The sequence below is a fragment of the Manis javanica genome, chromosome 10 (genome assembly GCF_040802235.1).
Source record: "Manis javanica isolate MJ-LG chromosome 10, MJ_LKY, whole genome shotgun sequence".
NCBI classification, from domain to species: Eukaryota; Metazoa; Chordata; class Mammalia; order Pholidota; family Manidae; genus Manis; species Manis javanica.
This window is the reverse complement of record NC_133165.1, coordinates 109,934,636-109,956,071: the sequence shown is the minus strand read 5'-3', so window position 1 is coordinate 109,956,071 and position 21,436 is coordinate 109,934,636. Positions and strand designations below refer to the sequence as shown.

Sequence of the window (21,436 nt, the reverse complement as noted above, 5' to 3'; positions counted from 1 at the left end):
CTGGGACCTGGAGCATGTTTACAGCTCTGCAGGCGTACCTGGTGTCCAGCGTGGCTGCGGAACCACTGACCGATTTCAGACACGATCCAGGGGTGTGGTTGGGTGAAGGCCCTGGGGCCTGCTGGCCTGGGCTCTGGTGCTGCTGCTGCTTCAGCAGAGCTTCTCTGTGCCTCAGTTTCCTCATCTGTAACTGTACTTATGGGGTTGTGAGCACCCAGTGAATTGACCTAGGATAGCACTCAGTGCTCACATGGTACAAACTGCTCCTCCCGTTTCCTCAAAGGGTGCTGGGCCTACTTCCTCTGGGTGGGGTATCAGTACTTCTGCCACCGCTGGTGGTGAGGCCAGAATTCAGACTCGGGTGTTGGGACTCCAGACCTTGTGCTTTGGGCTGCTTCCTGTTCGGTGCTCCCCTAAGTTCACAGAAACTCTGGATCCAGGCCCAGAGCCTGGGGCCGGGGGTAGGCCCGGGAGGACGAGGAGGGTGATGGGAGGCCCTCCCCCAGCCCTGCCCCAGCAGGGCCAGTACCCGGAGCAGGGCGCCAGCCTTACCCTTCTGCCCGGCCACCTCCTGCTGTTGCCGTCGCCAGCACTCCTCCCCTGCACTTGCCCACTCCCTGCCTCTGGGTCTGGGTGTGAGCTGGCCCCTTGTCTCTCTGGCACCTTCCCGCTGACCCATCTCGGAGAGGCCGCCTCGGAGGGCATCTCCTGTCCCCTGCTCCTCCATCTCTCCACCGGCCATCCTTCCTTGCTTGCTTTTACACCCTCCATCTTCTTACAGTGGTGTCACTCTGTCGTCACCTCACCCGTTCTGCCCCCACTCCCTGACAGTCCCCTAGGGGCAGTCCTTTGGGTCCCCCACCCCGTCTCCCGGCACCCAGTGCAGTCCCAGCTGGACAGAGGATGTGTTTGTTACAGGGTTTCCATGCTTGTCCTTGACCTTTGACCTTGTCCCCTGCAACAGGCCACCCTGCAGTTCTGTGTGGTGAAACCACTCATGGCTGTCAGCACTGTGGTCCTACAGGCCTTCGGCAAGTACCGGGATGGTGACTTTGAGTAAGCAGAGGGGTCCCCTGAGGACTGTGTAGGGAGGGGTGTCAGTGCCGGGGTGGGTGGCCCTGCCCAGAGGCTGATGCTCTGCGTGGGGAAGGGAGTAGCTGCCGACTGGCCACACACCATGACCTTACTCTGAGCGGAGGCCAAGCACGGCCTTAGCCTTCCTCATGCCTCCGTGCACCCCTGAGTTGCAAGGCCCAGGCCTCGAAGTGGTCGCCTTTGCCCTTGGCCCTGTCTCCAGCACAGGAGCAAGCCCTCAGCATCCGTCACCTTCACGTATAGGCAACAGAGTGGTGCCCCAGGGGCGGCCAAGAAGGGACAGTGACCATTCCCAGAGCAGGTAGCGAGGCTGGGTCAGAGCCCTGAGAGGCCTGGCTTGAGTACCTAGTAGAAAGTCTCATCTCTGGGGTTAGCGGAAGTGAGCATGTGTCCAGGCCCCTGTGCTCACAAGTGCTTTGCACACACTCTGTACCGACACAACAGCCCTGCCAGGGTATGCAAGCAAACTGAGGCTCAGGGGGCATAACTTGGCTCACGTGAAAAGAGCAAAGCTGAGCCCCCTGTCACTCTGGCACCTGTTGTCTGACCACTGGGCCAAGCTCTCCATCCCAGGCTATCTTGGTTGTCAGTGTTCTCCAGCAGGGGTGTGGGCACAGAGCTGCAGGCAGGTGGCTTTACACACATCAGCAAGTGACGCAGGGCTGGCCTGCACTGCCCTCCCACCCCTCCCCAGATGCCCGTCCAAGCCAGAGAATTCTCTCCCGTTCCCACAGTGTCACCAGCGGCTACCTCTACGTGACCATCATCTATAACATCTCCGTCAGCCTGGCCCTCTACGCCCTCTTCCTCTTCTACTTCGCCACCCGGGAGCTGCTCAGCCCCTACAGCCCCGTCCTCAAGTTCTTCATGGTCAAGTCCGTCATCTTCCTCTCCTTCTGGCAGGGTGAGCCCCTTCCCAGCCCGCCCCCAAGCCTCCCCCTCCTCCTGCTCACTGGCCCCAGTGCCCGTGGGGCCTGGGCCATGGCACTGTCCCTGGGCGGCCCCGGCCTGAGTATCAGAGGGGCCTCTGTCCAGCAGGCACCTGCCAGGTGTGAAGTGCTGGCCTTCAGGGACCTTTCACAGGAACCACAGAGAAGCCCCAGTGGGCCCACATAGTCGGCAGTGTCTCAGTGTTGGTGACCAGCAAGGAGCTGGGGGGACGGGGTGTCCTAGAAGCGTCGGTTTTGTGTTGGCATCCCTGCCCTACAGGAGCTGTGGGTTCTGCTTCCTTCCTCCTGGGGGGTGTGGTACATGGGGGCCTGCATGAGGAAGGAGAACTGGGAAACGGGTCTGGTCTGGGGCTGGACACGCATGCCTCCCTTCAGGCATGCTCCTGGCCATCCTGGAGAAGTGCGGGGCCATCCCCAAGATCCACTCAGCCCGCGTGTCGGTGGGTGAGGGCACCGTGGCTGCTGGCTACCAGGACTTCATCATCTGCATCGAGATGTTCTTTGCGGCCCTGGCCCTGAGGCACGCCTTCACCTATAGGGTCTATGCTGACAAGAGACTGGATGCGCAAGGTATGAGCCAGGCTCCTGGAGATGACCCCCAGTGAGGGGAGCACTCCCGACCCCGCTGTGGGCTCCCTGCCACCCAGTCAGGCATCCCCAGTTCACCTGGGGGAAAGGGGTCAGAGGTTGTGGAAGCGAGGCTCACCTGTCTCTTACATCAGTTCTGGAGTATAGAGACCTCTGAGATGATACAACACAGTAACCCCACAGGTCAGGACAGAGACCCTAGAATAGATGAGTTTCTAATGGTTTCTGACATCAAACACGGCTGTCCTATTTGTCCTAGAATTCCTGTACTTCTAAGAAACAGACTCAGATGGCAATTCTTTTAACAGCTTTCATTTTCCACCTGCTAATCTTCCTCTTTGTTAGAAAACGTTGGCAACCCCAGCTGTCCGTTAGAATGCCCAGGAGAGTCTTCAAAGTCCCCGTGCCTGGGCCCTACCCTGGAGATTTCCGCAGTAACTGCTGTGTGTGGGCCCTGCTGTGTGTGCCTTCGGAGCGCCCCAGGGACTACGGGAGCTGCTGCTAGCTGCTGTGGGCAGAGAGGGGTGCTCACGGGGAGGAAGAGCAGGCTACGAATGCATGAAATGACCTGACCCAGTGAGGAGGCAGGAGGGCCTAGGGACGGGACCCTCCTGGTCTAACCCCCAGGAGTTCAGCAGCTGCCAGCTCCCTTCCATGTGGCTGGACGGGGAGAATCCCACTTACCCAGGCCCAACAGCCTGTGCCCACCACAGGCCCTGGGGGGTGCTGTACTGAGCACATGGTAGTGGCACTGGCCCGTTCCTCCTCCCCTTTTTACTTAATCATGTTCTTTGGTTGGGAAGAAGTCTCAAATGTCTGCACTGCTGCTCGAGGCTTATGGACCAAATTGTACTCCAGGCCTCTTGATACTTGTGCGCCGGACTGTGTTCTCCCAACACACTTCCTGGCTGGAAGCTGGGGGTACTTTTTCCAGTTTAATTGCACACTTACTCAGTGTCTTGCACTGTGCTGGCCATGGTTCACTGCTGCCGGCAGGGGCCCCACCAGGTCCCCAGTGTTGAGGGTGATGTCCCTTGGACCTGATCTAACAGGGCCTCTGTCCTAGGGAAAGTCATCCTTGTGCCTTGGAGCCTGGGGTCATGGCAGAGGACCCTCTCTGCAAGGTTTGAAATGGTTTAAGGAAGCCCTTCTGTACTAGGTAGCTCTGCAGAGGCTCTCAGCAGACACCTGGGCTGCCTTCCCACCCACCGCCCCCAGATACATGCCCCCCAGCAAGAACTAGCATTGCCGGAAACACACCTCTAGCAAGGTCCCCAGCCCAGCCCTGGCAGGGAAAGGCAGGACCCAGCACCTGCCACAGGCGTAGGGGCAAAGCTGGCTCACCGTGTGGTCTATTCCTTGTCTGTGAAGTGATGGGAGGTTTGTAAAGTGCATGGCACAAGCTTAGCAATCCCAGCCAGGCTGTAGAGAAGTAGGCGGGGGAACCCTGACTTAGGTACAGAGGTTGAACTCTGGCCACCATTCTGGGTGTCTGCTGTGTGTTTTCTGCCCTGAAAGGAAAGCATGAGTTGCACCAGAGGAGCCGTCCCTAGGTGGCCATCCTGCCCAGACCCTGCAGGGGCAGCTGCAGCTGCCTGGGCACTAGGCAGGGCCTGCGAGTGGGGCGGGCAGGGTGTACGGTGTGGTATGCTGGGCCTCGGTGGTGGACAGACGGCCCTCACTCAGCTCTCTCTTGTCTTCTCTATTTCTCCGGCTTCTCTCCCCTCACCCCACCCCCACCCTGCTTCTGCCCCGGGTTTGGCCGCGGGCAGTGCCAACATATGGCCCTTACGGTAGGTTCTGCTCTCGTCTGCATGTCTGTCCTGCATGTCAGTCCTGGTCACTGTCACTGGCATGCTTCTCTCCTAGCTCCTTCTCTGTGTCCCAACCTCCCACAGGTACGCCCGGGCAGCAGAGCCCCAGAGCACCTGCCGGGCCACCCTCCATAATGTTGTCTGCTTCCATACTTGTCTCTCGTTATTTGGAAATATGCCTTGCTTGGTTCTGGGGGCACAGTGCTCATCCCAGGGGTATTTAGTCACGTTTCACGGCAGAGAGCATGAAGGTGTAAAGAGCACGCCAGTTTGAGTCTGGGGACCTGTGTGCTCGAATTGAGCTTATCTCTTATTTCTTGGTTTTGTGGCCTAGGCCATTTCTTCCCACAGTGTCTGGGGACGATTTATGAGAGGGAATTAGGAGGAAGAATGTCAGGGTAGGTGGCTCCCACTATTCTGTGTCTGCTCTGCTGTGGGTCCAAGACCCTGGTCCACTCCTCGGAGTGAAGGGGAGCACCCCCAGATAAGAGGGCAGGGCTAGTTCCTTTGGACCTGGGCACCCCTGGCTCCTGGGCCCTCTTCCCAGATACTCCCCATCTTCAGTTGATGCCAAGCCATCCTGGCCTCTGGGCTCATTGCCTGGCATGTGCCAGTCTCCACCCCCCGACCCCTTCCCGCCTGTGGACCTTAGCCCCTGGTTCCCCCCCAGGGGGGAACTGCTCACCCCCACTCCTCAGAGAGGTGCTCTCCCTTTGGCGCCTGCCCAGCTGGAGAAGCCATTGCTTTGCCTGCACCTTCTCGTATCTGGGACCCTGTCCTCTGTCCCGGGAGGAGTGGTTGGGTGGCACAGCCCTAGGGCCTCCCCCGCCCCACCCTTCACCCCCTCTCCACCCCTGCCCTGCAGGCCGCTGTGCCCCCATGAAGAGCATCTCCAGCAGCCTCAAGGAAACCATGAACCCACATGACATCGTGCAGGACGCCATCCACAACTTCTCGCCTGCCTACCAGCAGTACACGCAGCAGGCCACCCTGGAGCCTGGGCCCGCCTGGCGTGGCAGCTCCCACAGCCTCTCACGCTCCCACAGCCTGAGTGGCACCCGAGACAACGAGAAGACTCTCCTGCTCAGCTCTGATGATGAGTTCTAGATGTGGTGGCTGGTGGGAAAGATTGGCACCTGGGCCCAAGGCAGGATGTGTGCCCAACTCCAGTCCCATGGTCAGGCCAGGAGGCAGCCTGGCACAGCTTTGGCATTGCCATTTAATTTATTGGACCAGAAATACTCACATATCACTTCCAGAGGAACACACAGGTACCGCCTGCCCAGGAGACAGGCCGGGCCCCTTCACGAGCCTTCAGGAATACTTACCCACGGCCAAGCCTGCACTGCCAGGCAAGGGGCAGAGGACACTGGGAGCGACTTCCCGGGCCCTGCGGCATGTCCTGTGGTGGTGGCATGTTGGGACCAGCCATGCTCAGGCCCAGACACTTGTGTTGTAGACCAGGGTGCAGACTTCTCAGCCCTGCCCCAGGCATTGCCCTGAGACTTAGCGCCCCATGCCTAACACCGTGCAATACTCTGACCCAGGCTCCTCCCTGCCTGCTCCTTCCTGTCTACCCTTGTTTGATACTAGACTAGCCTCACCCCTGGCAGGAGGGAGGAGGGAACTCAGACGCTCTCTGTGGACCATTTTTGACCCTGGCCGGCAGGCCGGATCAGAGCCCACATGCAAGCCCCAGGCCCCGCCCAGGAAGGTTGCTCCGGGGCCTCCGGGCCCCTCCTGTGTTGTTACAGGCTGTCCACGTGGGGGGTCTGTGGGCTCCTGGGTGTCCTCCGTGGCTGCATCTTCTGCCTGCCTCATGCCCCTTCCTCCTGGCCTGCCGAGGACACCCAGCAGCCCACGCTGCCACTTGGGGTCTCTCTTGGGAGCATTTTGGGCGGAGCCCTGGCTGCTCTGACAGGCTCGCAACCCTCCTTCCCAAGACGAGCAATCAGAACCTCTGCTGGGCCCTGGTCTCTCCCTGAGGCTTCTCCCTCCCGTTTCAGGGAAGGGTCTGAGTCTCCCCCTTTCAGACTAGTTTCTGGAGAAACTCAGTCCTGCAGGTGGGAGGGCTGAGGGCTGGGGCAGCAGCAGGGAGCTGAGAACTGGGAGGAGTGGTCCGGTCCCCTCTCCCTGGCCCCACTCAGGGCCTGGCACCCTGCCTCGTCTGGCCCTAGCCCATCTTTTCTGTGCCTTAGTCACATATGAAAGCTCCCCCCGCCTAGGCCCTAAGTCTATTCCCAGGCCTTCCCTGGGGGCCCCCTATTAAGCTGCTGGCACCCAGAGGATCCTGCAGTGCTGGGCTGAGTGCCCTTGGACAGGCCTCAGAGGTGGCCAGGACTTCCAGTCTCCCCCCAGCCTTGCCCACCCCCACACCCATATACCTGGAGCCTCCCAAGGCCAGAGCCCCCAGGCAGGCCAGGCTGACACAGGCCACTATCTTAGGAAGAGACTGAACAGACATGATGCATGTTCATATAGGCCAAGCTTTCTGTTGCTTCAAACCCAAATAGCATTGGTTTGGGCTCTAGTAGCCTGGGGACGGGTAGGGTGAGAGAGAAGGGGCCTGCCCTGTGGATCCCAGCTTCACGGAATCTCTTCCCTTTGGCCCCTCCTGGAATGAACTGTGCTGAGGGTCAGGTGGGGGCTTCCATCCCACTAGTCTTCCCAGGCCTCCTTCGGCCCTTGTGACCAAGCCAGCCCCCCAGGGTCACAGAGCCCTCGGGTGGGGTCACAGGCCAGCTCTCAGGCTCCTGTGCGGTGGGCCTGGCCAGCTGGTACCAAGCTGCCTGGGAAGGCAGCCTGTGTGTGCGGGCTGTCCGAGGAGAACTTCTGTGCCCACTCTCACCGTTTGCTTTCATGAATCTGTTTCTGATTCTCCTTCCAGGCCAAAGTGTGCTGCTGACTCCCTGCCCCCGTGGTCTTTGCCTGCCCTGGCACTTGCCTGCTAGCATGGGGGGTGGGGGGGCACTAGCAGCCCCTGGGGAGATAGGGGCTGGGAATGCCTGCCCAACCACTCCCCCGCTCCTTCCTAGGATGTGTAACCTACCTTGTTTCTTTGTTTTGTTTTGTTTTTTTTCCCAGTAGAGTAGCTCTTTGTACATAAAAAATACTTGAAAAATTAATTGTATGATGTATAAGAAGACAGAGTCCCCTAGTTTTGTATCTCGTGTATGACTGCCAAGAGTTCCACCAGAAAGCCGCTCTATTTTGGTCTCTGTAACATTTTAAATGCGTGACAGAAGTGAGCAAATAAAGTGAGAAAGAAATATATCTAAGATAATATAGATTGTATTGAAATCTTTGCCTGTGGGTGAGGTTTTTTCCTCCCTCTTCCCCGGCCCGTTTGAGTTTGCGGTGGACTTAGTGGTTGTGGGCTGGGGTGTCCTAAGTAACCTCTTCCTTCCTATGTGGACTGTGTAGGTGATGTTGGGATTCACATTGCCAGGCTTAAAACTGGGGTCCAGGCCCTCATTAGACACTGTTCCCACCCACCCACCCCCACCAGTGGGACACAGTGGCAGCCTTGGTCACAGGGAACCACCTTCCCCACCCAGCAGGGCTAGTGTGTGCAGTGTGCTGATGCATCGTCCCTGTTTCGTCAACCAGCTAGACAGGGCCCTTGCGCTGGCAAGCCCCATTCCTGCACGTGTCCCCAGGAGACTGAAGAGACTTCCTGGGACCCTTACTCCTTCCAGATTCCCTTCGTGTGTCCCTGAGCCCCACTCCCCACCCTGGGACCTGAAGTGCCTAGGGGTAAGGAGGTCTGGAGCAGGGCCCACCAGGCCAGGTGCCTGGCCAGCAGGGCCCCTTCCCGCCACCACACTGCATGCCAGGACCCGGAGGAGCCAGAGCAGCAGGAATGCAGCGTGGGTGGGGAAGTTCCCAGCCAGCCACCAGCCTCCACTGGCCTTCCCCTCCCACCACTTCCCACTGCCCTTTCCTGGGGCCTCGGCTCAGTGTCTTGGGCCTCAACCTGAGAAGAAGGGCCTCTGGACCCAGTCAACCCTGTGGTTCAGCCCTACCCCAGATTTTAAATCCTGCACCTCCCACAGACACGTCCTCCCAGCCCCATGTCTCTGCACCCAGCCACACAGAAATTGCCTCTCACTGTAGCTGTGTGCAGGGTGCAAACATTTATGCTGCATGTAAATGCCCTAGAGCACCTTCATTGTACAGGTGAGTAAGCTGAGGCCGCAGGAAGCTAAGTAAGTCATCAGAGGTCTTGCAGCTAGAGAAAGGCACCCCTGGCTTCAAACCCTATCTCCCTGTGGTACACTCCACTCCTGGGGTGGGGACTGGGGCAGAAAGGCAGGCAGATTGGGCTGAAATTACAGTTTGAGTTTGAGGCCTAGGCTGACACGGGGTTGCATTTTCCGGCCTGCAGACTGGGACTGCGGAAGCCACTTCTTTCCCCACCTTCTTGTGCCTTCCGGAACTTGGGGAAAATATTTTCTACTTGGCTGTAAAAATCTGACGTCGATGTGAAAGTGCTGTAAGATGACTCTTAAATCTGGGAATTTTCCTCTGGGCGGGACTGTTTATTCACTGAAGAGATGCCCAGAGAATTTAAGCCTACATTTCATTGCCCTTCTGGCTTGTATTTCCCGGGAGCTCCTTGGCCCCAGACAGACAGAAGGAAGGAGGGATGTTTTAGCCCCTTCTTCGTGGGACCCCCTTCCAGCCCACTGCCCAGGGAGCTACAGGAGCTCTTAGTTCATTTGCAAATTAGGGCCAACCCTCTGCCCAGAGGAGAGTCCTGCTTGGGACCCTCATTCAGAACTCCCTCCACCACAAAATAAACCATAACCTAGGACATACACTTCTTCACTGTGGAAAAAGAGAACTTGACTTTATTCAGAAAGTACAAAATACAGAAGGCGGATAACTCGCTTACTGTAAGTCAGAAAATAAATAAATTCCGGGGGCCTGGCAATTGTTTTCAAACTTTTTGATTGTTGCCATCGGCTTTCCCTAAATATAAGATAAAATGTGATTTATTTGCAGATATAAAATATAAAGTCCAGCTCAGGGTCCCACACCACTTTTCCCAGGAAGTGAGTGCGAGGGCTCTGGCTGGGGAGAATAACTTAGTTTGTGCAATAAATAAACAGTGGGGAGGGGCAGCTGTATACAGTGTGTGGAGTGGGGTGGGGGCTGGGCTTCCCAGGAGAATGGCAATCAGGGGCAGTGGTCAGCACCCAGCCCATAATGAACACTCATGGGAGGAGAGGTGGGGCCCTTCCCTTCCAAGGACCCCCACCCCAGACTGCAGGACTGCAGGATCTGTCTTCTCATCTCCCCACCTGCCATGATGGGTGGTCACCTCCTTTGTCCCCTTTGTCTTTGGCTGGCCAGCCCCCTGGCTGCAGGGAGAGCCCAGGGGTTGAGCAAGGCCAGCTCCTTCCCTCTCTTCCATCTATTATCACCTTCTCTGTCCCTCTACGTCTCTTCCCCTAAATCACAGCGTCTCCCCAGCCAGCGAGGCCTTCTCACCACCTCTTCCTGTCCCTGTCCCCTGTAGGGGCAGCAGTAGGAAGACTTGGCTTTTAGTTTCAGCTCAGCCACTAAGCTTAAGCACTGTCATATCCGCTGGAGGCTGCTCTCCTGTCTGTTAACCGGACTTGACTAGGTGATTTCCAATGACTCCCAGCTTTGCAAGGCCAGGTACCTCTAGGCCCAAAACAGAGGTGGGAGCATCAGACACATAAGAGACGCAAACTGGCCGAACCTAGTCCTGAATCCTGGGAGGGTGGCAAGGGGCTATTGGCACAATAAGAGCAAACAGTTTATAAAATGAGAGGTGCCCTCTTCTCCCTGCAGCCCTTCTCTAAACCCTTCTATCCCATCCCCCCAATCTAAGGCTGAACTTTAAGCCAAAGGGAACCCAGATTCCCACCCCACCCCACCCCCTCCCCCATCTCACTAAAGTTGCCCCTCCCTAGGGCCACCTATTAGGTCCCAGTTACAGAGAAGATGGGTCTCCGCGACAAGGAAGACATGCTCAGGGAGAGAACGTGTGTTCGCCACAGGGGGTGGCAGCTGCAGAGAAATGGCTCCTGGGGACAGAGATGTCGCTTAGGCACTTTGGGAGGGTAACGGGGGTCGGTGGGACGTGCGAACTGGGTGTTCGCGCGCGGCGGGCACTAGGAGCAGGCAGCGGGGGCGGAGCCTGGGGCGGGGGCGGGGCGGGGGCTCGGGCCCGGGGCCGACTTGACAATGGTGATGACGCTAGCGGGCGCCACGAGCGCGGCGGGCCCGCGGGCAGCGGCCACCGAGCGCGCGAAGCCCTGCAGCGCCTCGCACTTGCCCCGCAGCGCGTCGAGCTCCAGGCGCATGGCGGCGTTCTCCCGCGCCAGCTTGTCCACCTCGCGCTCCAGCTCCGACTTCTGCTTCTGCAGCTCCTCCTTCTGGCACACGCGCTTCACGCGGCAGCTGGCAGCGTAACCTCGGTTCTTCAGCGTGCGGCGCCGCTGCTTGAGCCGCGTCACCTCCTCGGCCGAGAGCCCACGCAGGTGTCGGTTCAGCTCACGTACGGACAACCCCATCAGCGCCTCGTCAGACAGGTGCGGTGTGTTCTCGCTCATCTCGCGCTTAATCTGCGGGCGGCACGTTGGGTGCATGGGGAAACGGAGGCCCAGGGGTGCATCACTGCCAGGGGGTCCGTGGCCCTCGGCCTGGTGCACAGCAGGTGCTAGAGATGGCTTCCCCTACACCTGCAATGCTACTACCCTTTCACCACCATAGGCACTACAGTGGTGACTGGATTTGCTCCAAGACCCCTAAGCAGGGATTAGGAATCCAGAAGGGGGAAACCAAGCCAAACCAGGATCTGAACACAAAAGGAGCCACCCCAGGGCTTGGCCCAAATCCTAATCTGGTGCCCCAGCCTGGACTCAGCCAGAGAAATCTGGCTCAGAAAGCAGCTCTGAAGTCCCGCCACTCAGAGGGCGTGGTTCTAATGGGGAAGCAGGATGGGGAGGGGGAAGTGATCTCCCTGGGGACACACCTTGTGACCAGAGCCTGGGTGTCCGGGTTCCCTTCCTGGGGCCTGATGCCCACTCAGTGGGCCACGGCGGGCGTACCGGGAACTGAAGGGGAAGTTGGGGTGAGAGGCTCATCCCTGCAGGTAGGGAAGGAGGTAACGGGAGGACTAGGGACAACCGCGACTGCCTCCTCACCTTCAGGGCTTTACTGGATAAGGGATCCGCAGACATTTTTGCAGACGGTGCCCTCTCGGCTGAGACCTAGGGAAGAGAGGAGACCAAGATCACTTTCTCTTCCACTTAGAATAAAATCCAAACACTACCATGGCATTCCAGGCCCCTGTGTCCTGGAAATCATCTCATACCACTTTTCTCTGTCTCAGTGGTACAGCCACAGTGGCCTTGATAGGCTCATTTCAGCCTCAGGGCCTTTGTACTTACTGTTCTCTTTACTGTTCTCTTCCTTTTCATCTCCCCATAGCAGTTCTTTATCATTTAGGCCTTTGCCTAATGTCATTCAGAGATCTGACTGTTCTGGCTAAAACACCTCCTGTGTCATAACCCATAAGCCCCTTTACTAACCCTTGAAATAGTCGCCTCTTCTGCAATTATTTTGCTTGGTTACTTGTATATCTCTCTCATCGTCCCACCCCTCCCTCACCAAAATGTAAGCTGATGAGGACCTAGGACTTGCCTATCCTACCACTATGTCAATGTGCCAAATTAATGCCTGGCATGTAGCAGGTGCTCAATAAATATGCACCAAGTGAATGGACCCCCTCTCCCCTAGCCATTCTTCCACATAAGGACCAGACACATATATTTGGTTTTTGTTTAACTTTTCAATAAAGTATAACCTCTAGAAAAGAACACAAAACATATGTATACTAGTCAATGGACTTGTCACAGAGTGCAACCAGCACCCTATCAAAATACAACATAATCAGTCCCTTCCCCTCCCCCACCTAAGCCTCCCTCATCCAGACCTGTTTTGGGAAAGCTTCCCCCGCCTGGGGGCTGCCCAGCACTGCCCCAGGCAGACAGGACAGTCATACCTAGACTGATGAGGGGCCACAGACCCCCAATGCTTCCTTCCATGGGCCTGCAAGCTCCAGGTTCATTCAACAAGTATTTCTTGAGCATCTACTATTTGTCAGACATGAGCTTGGCATTGGGGAGACATGAGGGTGTATTCTGGGGGCTGACGGTCATTGCTCTGGGCTGGGGAGGAGACCAAAGCCCCCTCTGAAGCAGAAGTCCCCTCCATCCCCAGCTCATCTGATCATCTCGCTGTTCATTGTTAGCCTGAGTTTCCTCATCTGAGAATCCCCGTGGGGAGGCAGGCAGAAGCGGTGAGGAAGGAGGGCCGGGCAGGAAGATGCTGTGTGATCTGAGATGCAGGGTCCTCTCAATCCTCATGAGCAACACTCAGGTTGTAGAGAGCAGCAGGGGTTCATCTCGGCCCATTCTGATTCCTTGAGCTATCTGTGGGGCTGACCCAAAGCCTCAGCTCAGCCTCTGACACATGCCAGCATGCCCTAGGTGTCTCTTGGGACACTGGAGAAACGAAAAGTGCGTGGACTTTGCTGCCAGACACACCTGGGGCCTTTTGGCACTCATTCTGCTCACTAGCTCTGATTCTGAAAAATCAGTTAGCCTCTCTGTGACTCAGTTTCCCCATGGGTGACGCGGGATGTGTTAAGTCAGATCATGTTCCTCCTCCCTCAAGACCTTCTCATGGCTCCCATCTTACCCAGAATAAAAAGCCCGTCATCACAGGGCACACAGGTGCTCCGTGATGTAGCCCCAGACACGTCTCTCTGACGTTAGTTCCATCTTCACTCCCCTGCCCTCACTCTGCTCCAGCCACACCCTCCTCCTTGCTGTTCCTCACATGTGGGCTCCTCCCCAGGGCCTTTGCACTGGCAGTTCCCTTCGCCTGGCACTCTCTTCCTCTAGATGGCCGTGAAGTTTGCTTCCTTATCTCTTTCAGGCCTCTCTTCAAATGTCCTTGTCCTGTTCTTACTCAATTTAGGATTCCCACTCCCCACGCCCACCCGCCCCCACGCACGCTGTTTCCCTTCCCACCACATGTTTCTCCTTAGCACTTCACTACATATAATAAGCCACACGTGTTTGTAGGTTTGCTCAGTGTCTGTCTCTGCACAAGAATGACAAAGCAGAGGTCTTGTCCTCTGCTGCATCTCCAGGCCTCGAGCACTGCCTGGCACACAGTAGATGCTCAAGTCAAGGTGGGTAAATTCTCAGCGTGACTCAGGCAGAGGGGGAGGCAGTCCAGGGCTTCTCAGGAATCCTCCCTGCTTCTCCTGGCCACACAGCCGGGGCTCTGACACCCCAGATGGAAGCAAGGAGTGGGACAGTAAAGTCGGCCCTTCATGGGGTCCCAGGACAGAGATAGTCACTGTGGCCTTCGGGCTAGGAGGGTCTTCAGAGCCACCCAGGCCTCCTGAGGTGTAGGGGGAAACTGAGGCCCAGGATGTCCCAAGTCTGGACCCTGACCTTTCATGGACACTACCTGGAGACCCTCATACCCCACCAATATATTTGTCAATATAGGCCTCTTAAGTGGTCACCTTTCCCCACAGCACACACCTGGGGAGGACCCAGCACACCTCCCTGCCAGCCTCCACCTATCCTCCACTTGCAACTGGAGGATCTTCCCACCCTGTGCCTCTGACTACATCACCGCCCAGATGCAAACCCTCCATGGCTCCCTAATATCCTGGGCACGGTCCAGGCCCACTTGCATGGCACCCCAGGCTCATTAACCATCACTGCCTACCTCCATTCGGCAATCCAGCCATGGAGAATTTCTTTCACTTCCTTCCACTCCAAGCTTTCTTGTCTCTGGGCTACACCCCCCACCCCATTCCCCCCCATTCTCCCCCTACCCCGACCATAACACTTCTCCTCCACTTATCAGGCAGACTCCTACTCATCCTCCTGCCCTGGGCACAGACATCTCCTCCTACAGGAAGCCCTCCCTGTCCTCTAGGGCTTGTTAGGCACCACCCACCCGAGCACTCCTGCCCTGAGTTGTCATGGTCAGTGTCCTTATTGTCTCCCTGCCAGACAGGGAGCTCGGAAAGCAGCAACCAGGCCAGGCAGCTTTGGGCACCTGCACAGGGCCTGGCAAGGGGGAGGCACTGGTGAGGTATGGATGGATGGAGTTTCTGACATTTCTGTCATGAGTGGACTCCTCCCAATGTGGCCCTGACAGGGCACCCTCTCTGGGCCCCATTTCCCTAACCCTTGAAGATGAGGTTGGACTTGTCAGTCTCCAAGGCTGCCCAGCTCTGACGTGCCAGGATTTGTGTTAGGTCTGTGAGGAACATGCCCAGGCCCCCTCGCCGGCTGTTCAGGGAGCAGGGCTGTGAGGTGACACCCAGGCAGTCTGGCCACACAGAGACCTGATGGGCAAGGGGAAGCCTCTCCTTGTGAAGGTGCACTGAGAGCCTGTTGGGCACCGGGTGACGCAGAGGCTCGGAGGCATGGCCTGGCTCTCATAAAAGTCACTTTTCCTCACTAAGCTTTGGTTTCCTTACTTGTAAGGTGGGGACAATCACAATAGTATTTGTGCGTAAAATACCAGAGAAGTAGACCAGAACAGGCTCACCTTACTTCCCTCCCACACTCCCACCATAGGCATCTCTAATCAAGGGCAGCACCATCTTCCCCCGAGCTTACATACAGCCTCTGATTCCTCCTCACCACTGCCCTCCACAGCAGGCCAACAGGGGGGAACTTTTGGCCATCCCCTATTCTGCACAATGGCTAAACATCCCATCCATTCAGCTGGCTGTGATTCTAAGTATTTTTAGGCCCTGCAGACACTTTGAACCTGTTCTTCCCTCTTTTCCTCCTTCTCCTCCTGCTCTCGCCTCAGCCCCCTCAACCGCACCCTGGATGTCAGCCAAGGTGCCATGTTCGCCCAGGAATGTCCTAGCTCAGCAGAGTCAGACAATCCCAGAGGGCAAGGCACAAGCAGAGAAAACTTTCTGATAAGCTCAGGCCCTCAGCCTCCAACCCTGCCAGGGGCTGCTGGACTGTAAGCCAAGAGGCCTGGGTCCTCGGCCGGCCTGCCTCGGCCAGTCTGGAGAATGCTGGGCCTGAGACAGCAGTTGATCCAACGCCCTTGTTCTGTAACCGAGGCAACCAAGCAGCTGTTTGGTGGCAGTGGTGGGCTGGAACCCAAGAATCCTGACTCCCAGCTTAGGGGTCTTTCTTCAGCGCCAGCTACCATATCCTCCCACCCCCTACCCCACCACAGAGCTGCCCTCCAGGGTCTGCAGGTTCCTGACACTGTTTTGGAGGCATGGAGAATGAATCTACTTTTGGGGGACTGACATCTGCCTGGCCCAGTCAGCAGCCACAAGCCCCCCTACACTCCTTCCCTGGCCCCCCTAGTCTGCTCCAGAGACGTCCTGTAGACGGCCCACCCACTGGCATGGGCTCCTCTCTGGCTGCTGAGCCATTCTGCTTCCTCTGTGAGGACAGAGGGAAAAAATGTGTTTTCCTGGGTCTTGGCAGCCAGTGCTGGGGGAGCCTCCTCCCTGCTGGAAGGGGAGCAAAGCTGGGAGAACCCAGCATGGCAGGGAAGCAGAAGCCTTGGACTTTAGCTCTGGTTCTGCCGCCCACTCACACTCACTACATGACTTCATCATTCCCTCTCTCTAGGCCTCAGTTTCCCAACATGCCAAACCTCTATTGAGCATAAGATACCTGCCAGCACTGATGATTTTGGAGTTTGGAGTGCCAAATTCTTGTCCAGAATGGAGCTCCAAGACCACCAGCAGAATGGAGGGAGGCCCTGGATGAAGGGCAAGGAAATCAGGGAAGGCTTCCTGAAGGCAGGGGCATGAGAACACAAACTCAGAGACCATCAGCCTTGACCACCCCTCTGCTCCACCTGCACAGCTACGGACCACTCCCTCTTTCAGCTGAACCATGACCACAGCCGCCTCCTTACTGGCCTCTAGCCTTGCCTGCCTCCCTCTGCCTCTGCCATCTATCCTCCTCCAAGAGCTGCCAGAGGGATCATTACTGACACAAATCTACAAACTTGCTTTGTTTGGCCCATTTCAGAACCCTGTGATGCCACCCTCCAGCCCACACTATGTTTTCCCTATACCCTCTCTCAGGATCCTCATGCTAACAAGAAATGAATGAACAGACAGTAAATTCTACCATCCCTGGATGTTTTCCAAAGGGACAAAAAGGGAGTGTGTATGTGTGTAAGAAAGGATGTCACCTGGGTTCTGAAGGATGCTCACTTTTGGGAGACTGCTTTGAGAATCCCGCAGCCTGTCCTCGGTCTCCCTGCTTCCCTGGGGTTCCCAGGTCTTTTTCTCCAAGTGTTGTGGAGCTCTTCCAGGACAAGGACTCAGTGCTTGTTCATCCATTCAATCAACAAATATCGAAGAAACACCTACTCTGTGCCAGGCTCAGTGCTGGACCCTGAAAGCCCAAAGATAAATCAGCCTCTGCTCTCAAGGGCTTCACAAATGATCATCACTCTGACAATCCAGCTCACTGGTCACCTCCTCAGGGAAGCCTTCCTTGATTGCCTTTGCAAAGTCAGAGTCCTGTTATACACTTACAAACCACAATGACTTCTGCCTGCTACCAGCCATCTCAGCTGTGGTTTTGTATTTAGTTTGGTGGCCCTTTAACTTTGTCTCCCCTCCTCGACTATAAGTTCCCAGAGGGCAAGCCCTGGACCTGGTTTTTTCACCATCTCACTCCAGCATCTGGCCTATGAAGGGCTCCGTGGCCATGCAAGCTAAAGGTGCCAGGACTGAGGGAGGCACAGGAGCCCATGTTGGGTCCCAGGCCCTCTAGTGAAGCTCAGGGGCTGTTTAGTGGGAGGTCAAAACTTTCAGTGCTAGCTTTGCATCTGTGACTGAGCCAATCAACAACTTCTTCCCCTTGTCTCTTGACCCCCAACCCTGTTTGGGAAGTTTTCTGCCCAGCTTTGAGGAGGAGCCTGCCTGGTTCCTTTGCCCCTGGCCACCACCTCCCCTACTCAACCGCTACATGCTCCTGGACATTCCTGGCTCCAGCCCAGGGCTGTTGGCTCTGCTTTCTCTCCCAGAATTCCCCTGGAAAACAGGCTGTGTGTAGAGGCTGCCATACCTCCCCCACTCTATCCCCATCCTGCCACCCTGGATACTGCCTACTTTCTGCCACAGGTGGAGACGGTGAGGTTCCCCTATGGTAGCAGAGCTGACCAGGGCTCAAAGTTTAAAGATCATCTGGTTCCTCACCTCAGCAAGCTTGCATCAACATCCCCAACTCCCCAACCCCTACCCACTGCCAGGATTCTGTAGCCCTGTGGGTGGGAGGAGGGGGAAGGCAGAATAGCACCAAGGAATAGCCCCCACACCATCCCTCAGGCTACTGGACTAAATCAAAGCTTTCTGAAGGGCAGATGAGGAGCAGGGGTTAGGCTGGGGTCCCATCCCTCACACTTGAACCCTTCATGCTTCAGACCACTCGTTCCACTGCCTGTCAGCCATGCCCAGCCTGGGTGAGGACTCCGGTCCCCAGGTTGGCTCAGGCTCTCAGCTAGCTCCTCAGGTCTGGCCATCAATCCGTCTGTCTGACTAATCCCACCTGTGAACTGAAACCAAGAGAACAGAAACCGGCTCCACCCCATCCTCCCAGACTCACCCTTCCAGACCCAGCAGGTCGGATCTCCGGAACCAGGACCAACCAGAGTAGCTACCAAAGAGAGTAGCCTGGCATCCTTTCCTACCTCCCGCCTTTGCCCTGGGTTTTCTGGCCCTTCAGGTTCTTCCTGAGACCAGGGGAGGGGCAACCCTGGGGATGGAGAGTCCCAAAGGTCTGTCTTCCCCAGGCAGATGGAAAACCTGGGGACAAGGACCTGGTTGGCAGCCCACTTTATTGTCAGACCCACCAGGGTGCTGGGGTGATGGGTGGCCCTCTCATCTCACCCCCCAGCAGAGCTGGGTGGGTCTTTGATACTTCGCCCCACCCTGTGGCTGCTGGCGCCGGCTCTGGGCGGGGGACAAACACCGCGGTCATGTGGCCTCGGCCCTGGGAAACTCCGGGGAGAGCGAGGCCCCGGTCGCTGGCGGCCAGTAGGAAAGGGACAGCCCGGGCGAGAATTCCCAGACCCCTGTGACCGTGGACCGAGCAGCTTCCCTGGCTCTGGTTTTAATTCAGTTTATTCGTGTGAACACACTTTCTCGGAGGGACGCACCACCGGTGCACGGGTCCGGGGTCTTCACCCGCCTGGGAGAGCGCGGGCGGACACACAAACACAGTTACATACAGCCATACATACTCTAAGGTACACTGCGCGCGCAAGCACAGGGCAGGATACCCAGAAGGCTCGCCCGGGGACAGAGACACACGCCCGCCCTCGGACGTAAACAAACCGCGCACGCACGGCCTACGGGCACCGGTCCAGGGACTGTTCTCACCGAGTCACGTACGTGCACACACCGCCCCCGGCCCCGCCTGGGCGGACGCTGACGCCGGCCAGACTGCGCTGTCCCTTCCTGCCTGGTTTCGCCGCCTCCCGCCGCGGGCCCCCAAAAGAGGCCCATCACCACCGCACTCCACCAAGCTTCCTTCGGCCCAGTCTCGGTCCCCCAGCACCTCTGCCTGTCCTCCCCCTCACGCCAGCCGTGTCCCGGCGAGGGACACACAGGAACACCGACGGAGCGGGCCCCGGAGCCCCGCCCCAGGCACGTTCCCGGGGCGCGGAGACCCTGCCGCCCCGCGGTTCCACGCGCCCGTGCGCGTCCCTCACCCGCCTCTCGGCCCGCTTCGCCTGGCGCCCCTGGCACACGCAGGGTCCGCTGCCGTCCGGGCTGCTGTCCCGGCCCGCGCCCTGGTCTGTCTCCCCTCCGGTGCAGACCGCAGGTTTCTCCCAGCCGGACTCCCCGGAGCGCCGCGCGGAGTTTTGTTGTAGGGCGGGCGGCTCGGAGGGCGGCGCGGAGTTGTAAGGCGAGCTTCCCGGAATTACTCACTCACAGGATTCCTTTCATTCATAAAAACCCAGTCATGCGGTGACGTCACCGTCGTGCCCGCCCTCTTGCCCGGAGCGGCCCCCCTGCACTCATCAGTTCCGCCCCTGATGGCCCCGCCCCGAGGTCCCGCCCACACCCAGGCCCCGCCCCGCGAGCCTCCGCGAGCTGGGATTCTCAACCAGGCTGGGTGAGTTCACGTGACACCTCGCGATAGCCCCGTGGGTGGAGGTGTCATTATCTCATTTTACGGTGGACTTTTCAACCTACCCCTCTGCCTTGATGATCTCATCTTGTCCCGTGGTTTTCAATGCCATCAATAGGCCCATGAGCCCCAACTTGACATTTCCGGAACGAGCAGCTTGTCTTGAGTCCCAGACTGCCTACTCCGCGCCTACACGTAGGTGCCAGATGGGGCAGCAAAAACCCAACTCCTGATCGTCAGCCCTACCTCAGCAACCTGTACCCCAAGACTCCCCCATCAAGTCGTCCAAGCCCAAACGTAGGAGCCCTGCTCCATCCCTTTTTCTCTCTTCCTGCCACATCCTAAGTCAAGCTGGCTCTACCTCCAGGACTGTCCTGCATCTGATCACTTCTCCCCACCTCTAGTCCTGCCAGGTCCAGGCCCCATCAATTTACCTGGACAGTGGCAGCAGCCACCTGATAGCATCCCACTTTACCCCTAAAGGCTTTTGTCACACACCAATGTTCTTTTTTAAACAAAGGCAGATTGTTTCCTACATTCCAACCCTCTGGCTGAACACCTTTCATGGGTCCCGTTGCATTTACATTATAAACTACACCCCTCCCTTTAGGCTTCAGGGCCCTAAGCCATCTGGCCTCTACCCAGTTCTGCATTCTTATCTGCCATTCCCCTCACCCACTGCTCTATGGCCTCACTGCCCTTCTTACTGTTCCTCAAACACATCCAAACTCATTCCTTCCACAGGTCCTGTGCACTAGCTATTTCCTCTTCCGTTCACTGCCCGGTTCTTCCAGACTAGCTGAGATATGTCACTGCCTCAGAGAGGCCTTTCCACCCTGGCCCCACCTCTGACATATGTTTTTATATTACCTTAATATCTCTGTAGGGTTATTATCTTGCTTATGTATTTGCTTGCTATTTAGTGTCTGTCTTCTCCAGGCAGAATTTAAGTTTCATGTGTTTACATTCATAGAATGTAAGTGTATCTTGTTCACCACTGCATGTCCTATGCCTAGAACAATGCTCAGCACAGAGTGGGCCCTCAATAAAGACATGTTGAGGAAATAAATGAGTGGAGTCTCAGAGATGTAAAGTGACTTTCCAGAGTCACCCAGCTAGGAAGTACAAGAAGTGGAATTTGCATCCATACCTGACTGATTCCTGCTCCAGAGGTGTGAGGCTATGCCACCTGGGTGGGGCCCCGCATGAATATGAAGGATGCATTCAGTGCCTGGAGCTCAAAAGAGGTGACTTAGGGGGAAAAATGGGGGAGCAATGCAGTTCATTCTCTCTTACCTTTGTTCATGCTGTTTGCATTGCCTGAAGTATCTGCTGGTACTCAAAGAGCATCACTTCTGTGAAACTGACATCACAGCACCTACATTATTTTACTGCATAGGGCACAGGACCTCCCCAGCTCACAGGTCTGTGTGAAATCCTGGTCACTGGCAAGGCTCGCCCTTCCCTTTACATAGTGTGATTTGATTTCAGAGCCCTTATTAAGCTGTCCTCCCTCTGGGCCATGCTCCCTGTGGGATTGTGATATAAAGGCCTTGGAGTTCACCTGCAGGTTGGTTCATTAGCTTCCCAAGTGACCAAATGTTGTAGCAGCTTTGTCTGGCACTCCCAACAATCCCTGCCCTCAAACTGCCCACTTGCCCTACATTTATATATCTAACAGAGCCACTCACGTTACCTCTTAGGGCATAAAAGTTCTCAGTTTTAGAAACCATACAATTGTGATTGCTGGTCTTCTTCCCACTCCCACCCCATTTTCTAT

General features: G+C 56.9%; 2 protein-coding genes across 11 annotated transcripts in view; one reads left to right on the top strand and one right to left on the bottom strand.

Moving 5' to 3' along the window:
* The window catches only part of TMEM184B (transmembrane protein 184B), a 42,323-nt gene extending 34,593 nt beyond the window's left edge, over positions 1-7,730 (top strand). For 3 of the 4 annotated variants that reach the window (XM_037006969.2, XM_073213872.1, XM_073213873.1), the window contains 5 exons: positions 965-1,056; positions 1,830-1,999; positions 2,421-2,615; positions 4,406-4,426; positions 5,313-7,730. In XM_037006969.2, the coding sequence (XP_036862864.1) occupies positions 965-1,056; positions 1,830-1,999; positions 2,421-2,615; positions 4,406-4,426; positions 5,313-5,554 (720 nt within the window). In that variant the 3' untranslated portion in view covers positions 5,555-7,730. The remainder of the gene's footprint in view (positions 1-964; positions 1,057-1,829; positions 2,000-2,420; positions 2,616-4,405; positions 4,427-5,312) is intronic. The other variant, XM_073213871.1, reaches the window with a different exon arrangement.
* Positions 7,731-9,278: 1,548 nt separating this feature from the next.
* On the bottom strand, positions 9,279-19,424 carry MAFF (MAF bZIP transcription factor F). Of its 7 annotated transcripts, none has more exons than XM_073213869.1 (4): positions 19,235-19,421; positions 11,629-11,694; positions 11,457-11,538; positions 9,279-11,046 (listed from the first exon to the last, which is right to left on the bottom strand). In XM_073213869.1, the coding sequence occupies exon 4, from the start codon at positions 11,032-11,034 to the stop codon at positions 10,594-10,596; it is 441 nt and encodes a 146-aa protein (XP_073069970.1). In that variant the 5' UTR covers positions 11,035-11,046; positions 11,457-11,538; positions 11,629-11,694; positions 19,235-19,421; the 3' UTR covers positions 9,279-10,593. The 7 variants fall into 7 exon arrangements, with proteins under 7 accessions (XP_073069970.1, XP_017508504.3, XP_036862872.2 ...); XM_017653015.3 differs by lacking the exon at positions 11,457-11,538 and adding an exon at positions 16,728-16,911 and having other exon boundaries at positions 19,235-19,419; XM_037006977.2 differs by lacking the exons at positions 11,457-11,538; positions 19,235-19,421 and adding exons at positions 16,177-16,264; positions 16,728-16,760.
* Between the last annotated feature and the right edge of the window lie 2,012 nt (positions 19,425-21,436).

Bases quoted from the DNA above. Each gene is read 5' to 3' on its own strand.
- MAFF (XM_017653015.3), bottom strand. From the start codon at position 16,856: ATGGATGAACAAGCACTGAGTCCTTGTCCTGGAAGAGCTCCACAACAC. The intron at 11,695-16,727 runs GTGAGCATCCTT...TCTCTTCCCTAG, and splicing joins CTCAAAGCAGTCTCCCAAAA to GTCTCAGCCGAGAGGGCACC. The intron at 11,047-11,628 runs GTGAGGAGGCAG...TGCCGCCCGCAG, and splicing joins TATCCAGTAAAGCCCTGAAG to ATTAAGCGCGAGATGAGCGA.